A 16,512-nucleotide genomic window follows, 5' to 3' on the forward strand; every position below is an offset into this window, starting at 1 on the left:
ATCACTTTCAGTGTTACTCCGTAACTATTCTTATAAAAGTCTTATAACAGTCTTATCAAACTCTGCGTTTGAACAGCCTTCGCTGGTCGTTCTCAAGCAGTGCATTAGGAACTTGTTTTTTTTTCAACAAGGACTGATTCTTACCGCACAAGTTGAATTGTTTTCTATACCTACTGGCAAGGCAAACATTTTACGCCTACAAGCGCTTGATCTGTATTCTCCGATAATCGATCGTTCTTTCATTTATTTCATTTTTCGTTTTACCATAGCTTTATAGCAAAATTACCTCGTACCGTGTCCGGCAGGTTGATACACGCCCTCATCGATAAGTTTACCCACAGGCTGGGCCATTATAAAGTGGGATTTTTTTTGTTGTTAATACCCGGGAACGAGTTGCTAGGCAGTGATGAAGTAAACGAATACCTCTGTGCTTCGGGTGCAATGAGAAGCAACGAGTGGCGACGGACAAAGCGGCTAAAGATCCCTGTCTGCACTCGTCTTGCCATGGATGGATTCTACCATAGACTCTGCAGAAAACTGAGGTTGCGACGGGTTTGATGACCCATGTAGGTGCCTCGGATGCGGGGGAGTTGTGATGATAGGTATCATGCTGCTCGTTACCCCCCTGGCAGCATCTTTAGGAAACCTGGGAAGTTTCTTAAATAAGTTTTATAAACTCAACAATACTTGTATAACTTATATGACGCAAAATATTCTAAATAGTTCTATGCACTCACTTCGCTATTGTCCAGCTGATTTATACATATAAAATTTTTGACTATTACCAGTGAAGGTGAGGAAACAACATTTGATTTGATTTGTAGTTTGGTGTTTAACACCTGAGCGATGCCAGCCGCGCAAGCCAACACGATGATTTGTTACGACGGATTACCGTTTATGGCCGCACATTTAGATCTGTTTGCCTCTTTTGTTCCGCTTGGACGCTCGCATCTGTCGGCTTAACGCCATTGTACTAACTATACGAATGTATGATAATCAATGTCGTATACGATATTTCAGCTAGATTCATATGAATAAGGAAAGTTACCCCGACTAACTGCAAGTCCGGCATGACCAAAATATTGAGTGTTTTTTTTTAGTTTTGGTTGAAGAACGCCGTTGGTACAAAAAAGTACGGCCATGCTATAGCTGTAGCTATGTATCATCAGCGATCGAGAACTGGCTCGAGTAACCAAACCTGTAGCTATGAAAGGTAAAGATAGGCAAACGGAATGGTACTTGTCGTGAAGATTACGAGCATCCTGTGGCAAAACCTGGCGCATGAATTGAAAGCAGCAGTAGGCCAAGTCCACAAGGACAAAAAGGCCAGTTGGTGTCAAGGTGTAGCTTCTTTTTAGTTAATGTGAGTGCGATAACAGTTTTAATACGATATAGGTTCTTAACCATAACTTCTTTACTTATTTTTATTTGCAGCTGGCGGAGTTGTTCTCATGTTCTGCCGAATATCTATTGGAGGTCCTGTGCTTGGCTATGTTATGGGAAAAGTGACAATTTTCCTTTTGGCAAAGGTAAGTTAGGCACTGACCTACAGAACACAGCGCCGTTGGAGAGCGGCATCAAACTGAATATATTCGTAACGTAAAGAAGCTTTCACAACTTAGAAAAAAGAGTACTTACCTAGGTAAAAAAAAACGGGAATTTCTACAAATAGAAGCGTAGACGTGCGTACGTGGCTCGTACGTATAGGTAGTACGTAAGGTTACAATTTGACGATTCTACGGTACACATGTTGCGGATATGGTACGCAGGTATTCAACGATTCGGTAATCGAGATTACCATAACGATCTCGTCGGCTTACATCGCATATTATCTGGCAGAAATAACGTTTCACGTAAGCGGAGTTCTGGCTGTTGTCGCACTTGGAACGGTACTGAGCGCCAACAAAGTTGCCATTAGCCCCGAAGTTGAAGAATTTGTGCATAGGTAAGCCAGGCACTCAATAGTAAGTTAGAGGCTTTCGTGTCATTAAGTCAGTGATCCGTCCATCAACAGGACTAGGTTCACTGAAGACGCTGAAATAGGCAATTAACATCAATACTATAAGTTCTCTATTTGAACAATAAGTAATTAACGGTAACTTCAGGAGAATAAACAAGTCAGCTGCACGCCGCGACGTAACAGTAATGATTCGAAGAACAGGTGAACGAAATCACACAAAAATATCATAAAATTTTTCCCCTATACATCTTTGCTTATTACTAACTACTATGTAAACAAGTTCTTGAGATCACCTCTTAAGTTACAATTAAAATCCAGCTTTTACTGGAACGTGTAGATGGGATGAGACTCACTCGGCCTATCAGACGCAGGCTGATAACTTGCTATCGCTGAAAATTGAAACAACGATGGCTGTACGTTCATGTTTACCATAGTGACCCACCGGATCACACCTACTGTTATAACTGTTATTAAGAGGGGCAAAGGGCTTTTTCTGCTGATGCAAAGCAGCTACGCTCAACTTCTAATCAAAGAGTAAATCAACAAGCAAGTATCTTATTTGATCGGTAATTGCCCCTGCCGCTACAGCTAAATAACTTAAACGCCTAATATAAACGCTCGCCTTTTAGATTCTATCTACACGTGCAAATAAATGCGATATATTTATGCTACAGCAGATAAAAATGACGCCCACTTTGGCATCCTCTAACTCTGTTACTTTGTTTCGACTAGATTATCTGATGACAGTTGTGGATTACGATGGATCTGTCAGACTAACGGCAAACCTGAGAGCAATGGCGGTACCGGCTGCATATATGACTTCGTATATAGTAACGCCTAATTCTAATAAACTGTTCCAACTATACTTCTAGTTTCACTTGGGCCTTTGGAAGTTTCAGCGTTGGCAGGGAAGTCATTTGAAAACAGGGAGCCGGCAACAGAGCTGATAGTGGATTCGCGCGGTCATATTGGCAGCTTATTTTTGACACAATTTGTAATCATTGTTTCAGCGTACTTTAATAGTGATCTTCTGTGCAAGCTTCACAAGTTCAGCACGCACACGTATACAGAAAGTCAGCTCCGTTGATTGCTCACCTAATGAATTAGATGTTGTACATAAAAAGGAAGCAGAACCATCCCCCGAATCCTCGAGTCAAGCTATGCTAAAAGGAATCCTCCCTAGTTAGGATCAATATGGCCAATGGCTTCGAAGGTTAGACTCAATAAACAATAATAAGTTATTGTGCTTTTAGTCACTGAATATATTAAATGAACTTGTCAAATAACGGGCTAACACAGCTTCAAAACGCTAAACATCCATAGGCACGCAGGGAAGCTTCACAAAGACATTCATACGGGAGACAATACCTACCAAGTGATATCTTCCCATCTCTAATTGATATGCTTCCCTTTGCCCCGTAAAATACGCAAAGGAATCGCTCTGTTACCTCAACGTGTTGAGCTGATGTCACAGAAAAATAAGAGTGATATAAAAAGCAGCCGGTAATTTCCCGTTGATTATTATTACATGCTAGCTGTAGTAGTGATACCTCACCGATTCGTATTAACCCTGTTCTTTGTAACGTTTATGTAGAAAGAACGATATATTTCGACAGATTGTTATGATAGGAATTCTGGAATGAATGGACATAGCGGCTCACACACGGTGAGCGCTTTAGGATTTCGATGCATTGACAAGATATCACCTAAGAAATTTCCAATGCCATGCAAAATTGCCAGAAAGAACGATCTGCGATTTTTTACTCAGGAGATATATGTGTGTAAAGACCAATCGTATAAGAACAAATGTTGCTAAACGTCTGCGTATCGCCAAGCACTATCTTAGTCTGCGCGTGTTGACTAGGGCGTAGAAAAACCTAGATAACCGGTATAAACATTCCGAATCGTCTGTCCGCCCTGCCATTAAGCACTGGATAGAGCGATAACTTGGAAATTGGTAGTGGTACGGTATATATAACTTCTTTATACAGTGTTACACATGTAGCACAGTAGCACTATAATACATGGCGGCTTCGAACGATATTCCATATCAGGAACAGCGTTCTCCATTACCGTTAGAAGATTATGCGAACGTAAGGCCTTCCTATTCTTCCTATATTTAGAGACGACTATAAGAAGAACTGAGGGTGGTGCGTAGTGCCTGCTATAGGTGAGCTTAGCTTAGTGATGGCCGTATCTGATCTTGCTACGCACAGCACTCCCAATGGCTCCACGACATTTGAATTAAAGCCAAGCTTAAGTTGTTAATGTTTCTGCTTACGCTAAATTTTCGTGCCATCTGGGCGTGCTACTATTGATCCTACACTCGTTTGAAGCCAATCTGGCGGATTATAGGTAGTCTATAGGTTACTCATTGTCGAAAATGATATTAACCTATCAGTTTAGCGCCTCTGCGTTCACGCACGTAGTTCCATAGCCCCCGCCGACACAGGGGTATATTTATGTTTAGCTGTTTTCAAGCAACGCTAAATTTCAACGACCTATAAGTCGTATAGCTGAAATTAGCGTAAAATGAAATTAACGGAAGATTAAGGTCAGGCCTACAACTAAGTCGGATTGACAGTTTGCCTCTTATAGTACGTTTGCGATGCTTAAATGTGCCTTACCTCGGTAGAAGTTGTGCCCTGATTCAGCTTTTTTTTCGTTTTTATGATTTCAGTTTCTGGGAGATGATGTCATATTTAGCGAACACTCTTATCTTCATTATCGTTGGGGTGCTCATCACCGAGCAAGCTCTTCGTTATATTGAACAAAACGACCTATTTCTCATACTTGTAACCTACATCGCGGTCACTGTGTTCCGGTCAGTATACTGATTAGGGATGAAGTAGTTTTTATTGCGTAGAAACAACGTTTAGACCCTTGCGTATGCTATATCTTACCAATGAATGCATATATGATTGAAATCACCATTTAAGCGTAGTGCTTCCACTGGTGCAAGCGTCCGTGAAAAAAGTCGTTACTTGCATAGATAAAAACATATTTATTGGATTGCCTGTGGCGAAACCTCTAGCTGAGACAGCCGGGGATTGCTGATAATCCTGCCAATGATCTATGCTATACAACACGTGCGATTTGATAAAAGCAAGCATAGTCTCACGACAGCGGCTGGATTGCCGTCGCGCACGTTGAATACGTTAAACACCGAAAACTGTTTCATGGTCTTCTGCACGTTTATCAGCCTAATTATTTGCAACATGGCCAATCACATACCACGTTAGATAAGCTTAGTAGTGTAACACATGCGTTTTCATCCGCAGATTCTTCATGATCGGGGTGCTCTCACCATTCCTGTGTCGCCTGGGTTATGGACTTCAATGGCAGGACGCTGTCGTCATGACTTGGGGAGGTCTACGAGGCGCTGTTGGTCTGGCGTTAGCTTTGTCAGTTGCGCGCAATCCATACATCGAGCACCCGGAGGTTCGAACTGATTGCCATTCATATGTAGTCGTTCACTCTATGCAAGCGTCCGCATGCTGCCGATTTGGCACGTGATCGATAGGGACGTGCATAGATGAAGTCCTTATCGTACGTGACCTGTTCCAGCGAATTTCAGAATATTCAAACCCATCAATGGACTCATTTCGTTTGCCTTTGCGTAGATTCGTGAAGAAGGCCAGATGGTGTTTTTACAAAGGGACTGTTGTAATTTATCGAGATTGCTAGGGACACAAAGCTTTGTCTGATGCGACATCGCTCAGGCACTCATGTCAAGACATTAAGCCAATGTGTAGTGAGATAGCACTCAGTTATATGCAAAGGATTCGTCCTTAAGCCCTTCTATGTTCAATATACTGGATTGAAAAAGGTCTCACTAAATATACGTACATTCGATGAGTCTTCAAGTATGATTTTAGCACTACGAAGCAGAAACATTGATTCGCTCAGTAAAGTAGGCCATTGTTGCAGCTGCTTCATTGACACACATGTCCTGTCTACACAAATATGTACTACAAATATATATTCGCATAGGACACACGAAATGACAGAAACACATTTAGAAAAAACACTCAAATTTTTAATTTGCTACCATTCGTATACAACTGTTCTATACGCGAGACTTCTCTAATTCTACTTAGGGATGTTGTTTTGAGATCGAGTCAGATTGATCGTCATACTTTAGATTCGAGACCGCGACAAAAGACGGTGTTTAATGTTTGGGGCATTCTGTTTCGTCTCCAATGATCGCGACATATTTCGCTTACTTGAAAAGAGCTTAATGTATCTCATCTGTGATTTCTATCTGCTGTATTTTAGGTTGGCCATAAGATTTTGATTCATGTAAGCGGTATCGTCATGCTGACTTTACTCGTAAATGCTACGACGACAAACATGCTACTTCGTGTTCTTGGTAAGGCACAACAAATACCTAACATCTCATCTAATGAAAATAACTGATAAATGTGCACTTAAAAACAGATCAGTCAGTAAATACAGACAAAATGCAGACCCTGCAGTTAACCCCGACGGGGCTGTTCGGTAGTGATCCGTATGTATTTGTGAGCCCCTAGAATCGGATTCCCCGTCTACAGACAGCTAACGTAATTAAAAACCAATTCGAAATTCTGCAAAGTAAGAGTATCTGGAAAAAATAACGTTGCGTTCAGAAAGGGAAGTCCGTATGAAGCTAACCTCGCGTTCGTTGTCACCGTACGCACTGTCTGTTGTTTACAGTTGTCTATGCCTACTTGTCTCTTAACTAAGATATAGCTATAATAATGATGTATTAAACACGTTCTACAAGTTGGTAGGACGCGATCAGGTTCCGTTATCAACATAATACGGATCGCCTCGCGTCATTGCCTTCGAGCACAGCCGCGTATCCCTTCGCCTGTATGGGGACGTGACCTCACCTTCGTGAGATCCCCGTATTATTATTCACTCATAGGAATTCAGATATTTCTTCTTCCACTTGTTGATTAATACTAATATTCATCAATATCATCATCACACAAATACATTTTATGTACAGTGTCGTCTTTTTACAAGCCGACCACTTCTTTTCAGCGATGGTAATGATATCAGATGGTGTTTTCGTTTGCTCAGCGCACAGCAAAGGTAGTTCCTCTCTGTTTTAGGACTTCGGACCTAAAAGAATCACAATTAATCATTCATAATGCCTATTAATATTGTTGCAATCATCACAAGTTATATAAGATCCGTGTCAGGTATCCGTGGCAAAGGTAACTGTATAGGAACTGTCTCTTCTATCAATGTATGAGACATATTTGATTACACACAATTTTCGATATGCATGCGCCTTATAGCTAATAAAGGTTACTCGCTTGAGCTTCCCCACGTAGAGAGTCCTGTAGCGTTAAACTGAATGTCACCCAAGATATGTGTGAAGATTATTCCTGGGTAGGATTATTGTCTGTTTGTAGCTAAAAACCTTCGTCCCTTTTTTCGCAAGGTTTTTTTCTTTCGTTCACACACATATATATATATACTAGAAATAAACAGATCAAATCGTTGCCCCCAATTAGAGTCCAACAACCATTATTATTAAAGCGATAACACTCATTATCAGTTGTATTCAATTCTGTTACTTTCGAAGTGGGGTTCTCCCTTACAAGTGGCCCTTTAATTAGCATTTCCGACTCACAGTTCGATCGTTTTGTGAACCCGAAGTTCGGCATAACCGAGTAGTCTACGCTTCCATTGTCGAGGCCGGTGTATACATCTATAAGTTTTTCTATCTTCCTAACTCACTGCTTAAGTCCCCTAGTTCGGCAATTCAATACACTGAAAACGTATTTTGATATACGGTAAAAAAACATGTAAAAACTACGTGCCAATTTTACTATCGTTGCTATCCGAAGCATTCATTGAAGCAGTACCAACAAAATGCCAAATAATACCTGAACCTCAAACAATAACTTATCATAAATTAGCAATGTAGTGAACTTTTTCAGTTAGTTCATTCCTCCTTTATAGCCTGTGATATGCGCATGTTCTATTAGGCGTTCCTCCGAGACGAAACGCATCCACTTGGTTTGGTTCTACCAAAAACTTCGAAGACGAGCTGCGGCAATGGCGAGGTCCGCAGCACTGATTTACTGACCCCTTCCTCATCTTCGAGGTCGCCTAGTCCTCGTTACGCTAGCCAGATGCTATATTTGTCTTTATGATGATTGTACTAGATCCTTGTTACCATACCGTAAGGAAGATTTACATCAATTGTCTATTATTGCTAATCATGTATTTACTTCGCAAGTAGCATGAATATAGTTTTTCTACTATCGTACTTAGAATCAATAGAAGAGTGGGGTGTTCTGTTCGGTTACCGAACCGCTATACAGGAGTTAGCTTACGTAACGAGTTGTGCTCACGCGCGATAAGGTCACTTGATTTTTTCTGCACCCAAAGCACGCCTCAGCGAAAATAATATTAACTATTAAAATAATAATAAATTACATATTGCCAAGAAGAATATATATATATATATATATATATATATATATATATATATATATATAATTTAGTCGGACTAGTCTATTTGACTTGAATCTACTATACGAATCTGTTTTATGTGGCGTTCGGGAAGACTTTAGTAAAAAGGATAATTTTGTTGCTAATAGGATGGATGACTTGCATGCAAGAGAGCAGACCTTGATGAGAATTTCATAAAAAGATGGGTTGGTTGGGCAAAGAGGGTCCACAGGATACCCCGTCCGTTTCCCAGTTCCGAGGCCAATTAGCTTTTTCTTCGTGGAATACCCTAGAGATAAAGCGTACACGAGAAAAAGGCTAGACAAATGTAAAGGCTTTAATTGAGTTTGTGAGCCAAATGACCTACCGTAATCGTAACTCATAGTGCACTGACCAGACCCAAATTAAATTTATAGATTTTTTGTAAGTTCTCTTGCAACTTGAATGTTAATTGTACGTTAATTAAAAAAAAAAAAAAAAAAAGTTGTACTATGCATGCATTTTGGAAACACCCTTTATATATGTGTGCATATATATACACAGAATACAACACAAAGCTCACAAATTGATATTTTTATTTCAATGTCCACATTCGCATGTAAAACTGGGATAACTTAACCAGCCCTTTATAGGGATATCGATGGCTGGATGGAATCGAATACGTGAAGATCAAAGAAAGACAAAATACTAGATGTCATCAGATACATCAGGTCGTCTACAGCACGCGGAAAATACATGTTTCCATTCAGAGTCATTGGACAGGTGCGCGAAAATGCACCGAATGCAAAGATGCGCTTACAGACAAACAAAAACACAATATTTTACACGCTAGATAGATTAGTGAGTAATAATCTGGTTCGTTGTTTGGTTACTAAACGTAAAAACGCCTCATATAATTTAGGATCGAAATCGAAAGGCCATGCCTAAATAAGTTCAGAATTAAGATTTGTTCCGTGTTAGAAGCCAGCAGTCTGCATCAATAATTCGTGGCAATAGCAGACCATTTAGTACTACTTTTAGTATTCCTGATATTTCTGTAAAATCAAAACTTCCGGTCTTATTTTTCAGGTATGAACGCATTGTCCTCCTGGAAACGCGCCAACATGAGAAATGCTGTCAATTTAATAACTGACGTACAATATCGAGCGGTGGATGTCACTAAAGATGACGTATTTCTCGGCGACGCCGACTGGACGTACGTTAAAAACTACATCGAAATCTGTGATCCCTATGAGGAGAAGGTGGGTGGCGTAGTAAAAGGCCTGTTTATCAGCAAATGATGTAGCTATTATTGAAGATAAAATCCAGAGTAGCTCCTACGCTAGCTGAACGAAGCAAAAAAAAAACGGCTAACTATCTAATTGGTTCTAGAAGGCAACTTTTGTTTCGTGTGCCCTGTATTTTGTTGTCCAGGGAGAAATGTGGGTATCAATGAAATGCATCGGCTTTAGGTACGTTTTATGTAAAACGGCAATAGCACTAGGAAACTTAGATTTTTACTTTCTGATACTCTGATCAGACGATAGGCTTGTTTTCCGCAGAGCTTCTGGTTTAAACGCACCGTTAACGTATCGTGTCTAAACGTCCTTTGACTCTGCCTGTTTTCGTTTGGACTCCATCTTTCCAGGAGATACAGGAGTCGTCGGAGAAGAGTTTCAAAATGGCGAAAAAGCGACGTTCGCAATCAATCATGTTGCGCCAGGCAGATCTGCCTCAACAGCATCTTTGCGCCGACTGCGCCGATAAACACTTATGCTTTCCATCGCTGCAGGACCATGAAGACCTACTTAATGAAGCACGTCTCCGACTTATTAACGTTCAAAAGGTCGGTGTATGCATGGAAATTTACTATTTGACACTCTATGGTATCCTAAAGAGCAGCTCCGAATGGGTTAGCTTCGCTTGTCGGTCTCTGAGATGGTTTAATGGGCCGTTAGTCGTTTGCAGGAACATATAACAAAGGCAGTATAGGACGCTGAGGTCGAAACGTAGAAGTCGAGTAAAGGACTTGAAAGGACGTAGAAATAAGTGGTGTCTCCTTTAACAGATTCGATTTACTGTCGTCTCCTACTGATATCATGTATCATGGTAACACCATATGCCATGAGATGGTATGCCTGTACATGTACATACCACATCCATTTCTAATTGTTTAGTACGTTTATTAAGTTCTATGTAGTTTTGGTAGGCAATATGCCCGCAAAATAATCTGGCTACATGTTGGAACAACAATAACAAGAGACTATTGTGTCTGTTACACTCACGTGCATGATTAATTCGACGACATTTTTACACAGGTCAACTACTGGCATCAATTCGAAAAGGGTCTCCTACTGCGCGAAAGTGTTCTAACTCTTGTACGGGCAGCAGATGTTGTTGCCGATAAACCTGGTGCCTTCTTGACTGTATCTGATCTTCGATCCAATTGGGAGATTCACGGTGTGCATCGATGGCTGGTAAGAGTGTAACAACGATCCGTTTATTAAGACGCCAGTCTCTTTCAGTTCATGTGTGTTTTTCTATGTGTCTAAAGGAATTGGCCTAAAAAGGCCTGTCTGGCCTCTAATCGTGGACAGACTTCCGTCGAATTTACGAATTCAGTTTATTTTCTACTTAGCGCTGAGAAATCTGTCATTACGCAGAACATTTAGCTGTTTAACCTTCGTCTGTTTCTTGTATGCGACATTGTGCTCCATAGCAAACGCACTTTGTCAACAAGATCCAGGCTTGGAATGAAAGCATGCGGAACTCTTCGGAAAGTAAACCCCTTAGTAGACGCTATCATCGAGTTGTTGCTGATCCGTATTTCCGTTTCTTCACGTCGCTGGTTGTTCTCGTCGATATGATCTGCTCCGTTATCGAATTCATTCTACGATTGCATCGGTTCGTATTAACAAAACACAAAAACGTATAAACAAATAAAATATCACATGTAGGTAGATCACAAACACTATGCCCAGAACACTTCCAGATGAACTGTAGACACTGCTAGTTATGTTTTTTTAACTTATGTGTTAGAAAATCATGTCCAATTTTGCAATAATAATTGTTCATTTAATTATTTAATTAGTACGTTACAAACGAGCGGATATCCTTCGGCAGAACAAGGGCAAGTTTGGGAATTAGAATTAGAAAATTGTGATACTGACTTCTATATATATATATATATATATATATATAGACTTCTATATATAAAGCAGGTTCATACGAAAAGAAAAAGGAAGAAGTTATCTAAGAGTGTATATCGTTTTAATCTATATATTTCTCGTTCCCATCAAAATGCACGCTCATATAAGTATTAAAAATCTGACATGTGATGCTATACTGATTTTGTTTGTGTTTCTGAGTGGCAAGCTTGTAACAAGAACAAATCGATTGGTCACAACAAAAAGCAGTAACAATACTGAAACAGATAAAAACGCTTTGTTTTCAGGGAGCCTGAAAACCTGACGGTGCGAATCTTGCGCTTTACTAACGTCGCATTTGTGGCTTTCTACGCTGCCGAAGCTATTTTAAAGGTATGTACTCGTACCCACATCATTGGGAGATCTTAGTCGTATGACCCCCTATATATATATATATACATATATGAACAAATGTATAAAAACACTACCAATGAATCTCGTTACAGAGAGCGATTCATAAACATCTAAAGCTATTTGCGTCTGCTGCTAGACGTTAGGGTAGATCTAATACTGATGCCTATTTGAATTTTGTTTGACTATTCTTACCGTTATAGATGTTAACGTATGGATTCAAGCCGTTCTTTTCGACACGCTGGAATCGAATGGATTTCCTTCTTCTGATAGTCTCCGTTATGGCGGCGTGCCTGGAGATGGTGATCGAATTGCTTGGCACGTTCCGTAATTCTCCGTATGCCCTACTCATTCGGTTCAGTCGACTTCTCCGTCTCCTAAACCTCAATAGACTTCTCCGAATTCTTCTGGTAGATTACATAAGAATGTATTTGTATTTGTAAGCTACAGCCATTTCCACCTAGCTTTGATACGAGTCTATTTGGGTAAACGTAGTAGATCAACTTGCCTCAAGTAGACTCGACAGGGCTATGAAATCGATATAAGGCGATAGCATATAAAATGTACATATATTCTTCGCATCATGATATTCGTAGAGTGTATACGTACACATTAGGCCAATGAGGACTCATATTAATGATACTGATTAATATCTATAGCCGATAGGAAACAAAATCGCTCGTTGGGTTAACGATAAAATTAATGAGAGGATAACAGCCGGATACGACATTGGCAGAGGGTTCGAACTTGGCCAGCTTGAAGTAAGTACCTTCATCACGCATCTACCTGTATGCGAGCAGTGTTTACGTTCACAAAATATAGTAAATAACAGAGGCGCAAAGGCGGCCTATTCTATAGCACAATCGTTGGGGGCATAGGTAAGCAGTAAATATTGTTGCAAGATTGATACTTTTACAATAGGTTCCTAGTTATTTGAGCGGCTAAGAGTACACTAGTTCGTGAAGGTTACTCGAGCAAAGGAAGGAGGAAACATTTAAGGTCTAGTTTTTATTAGAAGTTTATACTAGTTCAACTTTATTTCTAGGTGAGTCGAGTTGTCGACCGGATCGTTCATTACAAACCGATAGCAGAAAGACTTCAACAGATATGTAATGAAAGCCGTCTTGATGTGAGTATGCGTTTGCATGGTTCCCTAGGCTATTGACTTAGGAAGAACGACATACGCTTATCGATACGTTCTTCTGAAATGGGAATTGCGATAAAAACAAATACTGTTAGTATAAAAAGAAACACCAGCAATATTAATAACCCTGTCTGAATTGTTTAATTTTTTTTAGTATCGTGGGAAAATTTGGACGCCCCAATCCTTTGAAGTAGATAATGGAGTTAAAGATATCAGGCACAAAATGAAGCAGTAAAAATGGAAGGACAACCATGAATTTGTATAGCAATTAACATATGTTATTAGACGTTTATGCGTGCAGCCAGGTTCAAATAGGCCTTTGGCTGTCCAGATCTTTGATTCAAAAAGATAGTTACAATTTGATAAATAGTAAGGGTAACATTGTTGGAACATGTATACGATGTACCCGGTAAACTTATCGTATACGACAGCCCAGTAGGTAATAACAAGATAGGCGCACTACTGAACGCGTTGTAGACTCCTTTGAGTGACAAATGCGGAATATAGTTTGTTGAAAGAGTAGCTCTTCATTTTTAATCAATATTAAATTGAAAAAACATCTAATAATTCTACATAATGTCTAACAAAACAGACATCTTAGTAAAACGCGGACATACAATGCATTCCATTTATAAGCATTTGCCTGCAACTTACTACTGTAGATGGTGCGTGAATTAGCCTACCTCCAAGACCGCTATCCTGATATCGCAGTAGCTGTAAAAACCCGCCGAGCTGCTCGTCACATACTTAATACGTCTCGCAGTGAACTAAATGACTTGAAAAAGGGAGGCCTTCTAGACGATACCGTGTACCAAACTCTGCATCGGAAGATACAGGTAGGAGAGCTGTGCGGAAATAACGAAAACGATACCTGCGACTCAGATAAACTATACCCGCGTAGATATTTTGTCTCTAAGATTTGTCCTTCAAGCGAACGTTGGCATCCGTTTAACGCACCTGAGCGAAGGCATAAACCTAAATGTTGCCTTGTCCATTATAGATGAAAATGATGCATTTACGGTGCGCACCATCACGTATGGATCCACGACCGGCAGTTCAAACCCTAAAGAACTTGAGTTGGATAGCAGGTAATGAGGAGACTTTCAGGTTCTTCAGGGAGAACGTCACACTTCGCCACCTAATGGCTGGCACGACACTGTGTCGACAGGGCGATATATCTGATGGATTGTATCTTATTATCGTAGGAGTTGCTAAGGTATTTAATACAGTATTGTTAACTGTTAAGTTAATATACATATATATATATATATATACACACACACACAACGACATTAAAAAACATCGACCCTCTACTTTACATTTTTATTCATATATGCAAATATATAGTTGATATAATAACAAAACGTTCTTGTTTTTTTTCTAACGATGCTCGTACTTGTTGGTGTTAATCGTTTTTTGCTTCGTGTAGGAGGAAGGCCAAGTGCAGTTGGACCGTATCAATGGAGGCCTTCCAGTCATCGATTCCTACCACTGGTTCTCGTCTGATGCTACTCACTCAGCTAACCCTTCCCAGTTAAAAGGCAAACTTCACCCTAAGGGATTTAACGACAGTTATTTCTCTTCATGACAACTCCAAACGATAGATTACAAGTAGAAGCTCCACTTTTATTATAAATACTGTTTTTATACATACTTAAAGTAACGATACATCTCTACAATTGTATGATGTTATGTAGATATTCTAACAACAGGAAGCTGCATCGGAGAGATCAGTTATCTAACGAAAAGGCCCCGAGATACAAACGTGATCTGTGAAACCGACGTTAAGGTTTGTTACAATTTAGTTCATCAAAATGAGAACTAGATATGTATATAGTATAGATTATGTGCAGTATATATACAGAAGAAAAGATATACGCTTTTCTTTTTAAGTTTCGCATTTCTACATTTTCAATTATTAGTTTGAATGTAACTTCTTCCCTACCTAAAATAGAACTGTAACGCCAGAAGTTAAACACTTACAATATCCATGAATCCAATTTTTAGGTTCTGCTCTTACATAACCTGTACTCCCTCTTGTTTACTATAGGTTTACCACATCAAGGGTCAGGTTTTGGATGCAGCGTTTCTGTTTCAGTCGGGTGTTCAAGGGAAATTCGTTCGCTCGGTAGCATTACGTATTTCTCGAGAAATTCTGTCGATGGAGGCAAAATGCGAGGTAAAGTACAATTGAATAGCGCACCTATTTCCACATAGGTGAAGCGTTCGAATCTAGATATGCGTGCTAATGTGTTTTACAAGGGTCTTCCTCAAAAAAAAAATTACTACCACAGGTAAACTTCGCGTGTAAGCTATTAGTGTAAAGGCATAGAGAATGATTATGATCTGAGACATCAGATCGTCGAGCCTTAACAATGAGCAAAGAGGCGCACGAATGTTCCCAGTGTTGTAACAGGACCACATGTGGGACCACGCAGCCAGTGGCGCGTGTTTTGCCGTTTCCGAAGTAATGTTTAATCAGACTATAGACGGTAGACTTTAAGAGGTCGTATGGATCAGAATCCACCATGGGCAATCGACTGTACCCGATAAGAAAAGCGTACAAGTGGCAAGTTAGTCGGCAGAGTTCGGTAAACACGTGGGTTTGTTAGTTTCCACTGCTGCCGAGCTAGCTTTATTGTGATTGTTTGAATCGAATTGTTGTATATGACGGGGAATGGTTTCGATACGACAACTAAACGTTATTTTTGTTTCAAAAGATGAGCCTATCTCGGCACATCCACAGAAAACAAACTTCAATTATGTGTTTGCTAAACCAGTTTCTCTCAAACTTGGCGAACACATTACGGGGAAACTATATAGCTGAAAATAGAACGCCTTAGCCTTAGGCAGGACTGACACAGGTAGCGAGAGTGATTTGGATCAGCTGCGACAGAAATCATTAATATATCCATCCACCTGGTCTCATTTTTCGAGCACGAGGGTAAAAATGTTGATGGACGCGCTATTTATTCGTTGCCTGGGTACACATCTGTAGAGAGGAACCATTTTTCTGTATTAAATGGGCCTAAGCTGCGTACTGCTTCTTAAGCTTTTTACATTATATGTTATTTAGCGAAATTATCGCACTACTCACGCTAAACAACCAGTTTTACAATGGGCCGAATTTTTAGGCCACAAGACGCGTGCGTCGGTGTGCTTCATGCATAGCGTTAATTATCAAACATAGGTACCTGTAAGTTCAAAATTAGAGACATCATTCGATTTAAAGTCGATTCAACAATAAGGATCGTCATTTGGGCCTATCGTAAACGTTATCCTCAGATGAAAGTGGCATTTAGGCTTCACATAAAAGTACAGGTTTGGATCCAAATGCCAACAGGGTGATGCGTATTGATATCCCTATACGCGTTTGCTATAGTATAAGCTTATTATTTAGTGTACACGGCTGTGAACGG

At 40.0% G+C, this 16,512-nt stretch overlaps 1 protein-coding gene across 15 annotated transcripts in view; it reads left to right on the forward strand.

Annotated features, from left to right (window-relative positions):
- Positions 1-16,512, forward strand: part of LOC111252343 (sperm-specific sodium:proton exchanger-like) — a 135,561-nt gene that overhangs the window by 108,449 nt on the left and 10,600 nt on the right. For 14 of the 15 annotated variants that reach the window (XR_015330429.1, XM_086993261.1, XM_022810051.2 and 11 more), the window contains 18 exons: positions 1,435-1,529; positions 1,770-1,945; positions 4,641-4,784; positions 5,242-5,401; positions 6,239-6,332; positions 9,482-9,654; positions 10,041-10,238; positions 10,711-10,869; positions 11,112-11,296; positions 11,847-11,931; positions 12,153-12,359; positions 12,609-12,710; positions 12,995-13,078; positions 13,756-13,929; positions 14,094-14,309; positions 14,523-14,634; positions 14,791-14,882; positions 15,144-15,272. Coding sequence is in view for 14 of the 15 variants with exons in the window: in XM_086993261.1 (XP_086849387.1) it covers positions 1,435-1,529; positions 1,770-1,945; positions 4,641-4,784; positions 5,242-5,401; positions 6,239-6,332; positions 9,482-9,654; positions 10,041-10,238; positions 10,711-10,869; positions 11,112-11,296; positions 11,847-11,931; positions 12,153-12,359; positions 12,609-12,710; positions 12,995-13,078; positions 13,756-13,929; positions 14,094-14,309; positions 14,523-14,634; positions 14,791-14,882; positions 15,144-15,272 (2,585 nt within the window). In the remaining variant the exon portion in view is untranslated. The remainder of the gene's footprint in view (positions 1-1,434; positions 1,530-1,769; positions 1,946-4,640; positions 4,785-5,241; positions 5,402-6,238; positions 6,333-9,481; positions 9,655-10,040; positions 10,239-10,710; positions 10,870-11,111; positions 11,297-11,846; positions 11,932-12,152; positions 12,360-12,608; positions 12,711-12,994; positions 13,079-13,755; positions 13,930-14,093; positions 14,310-14,522; positions 14,635-14,790; positions 14,883-15,143; positions 15,273-16,512) is intronic. The other variant, XM_022810045.2, reaches the window with a different exon arrangement.

This window comes from Varroa destructor, unplaced genomic scaffold (genome assembly GCF_002443255.2).
Source record: "Varroa destructor unplaced genomic scaffold, Vdes_3.0 BEIS01000006.1, whole genome shotgun sequence".
Taxonomy (NCBI): Eukaryota; Metazoa; Arthropoda; class Arachnida; order Mesostigmata; family Varroidae; genus Varroa; species Varroa destructor.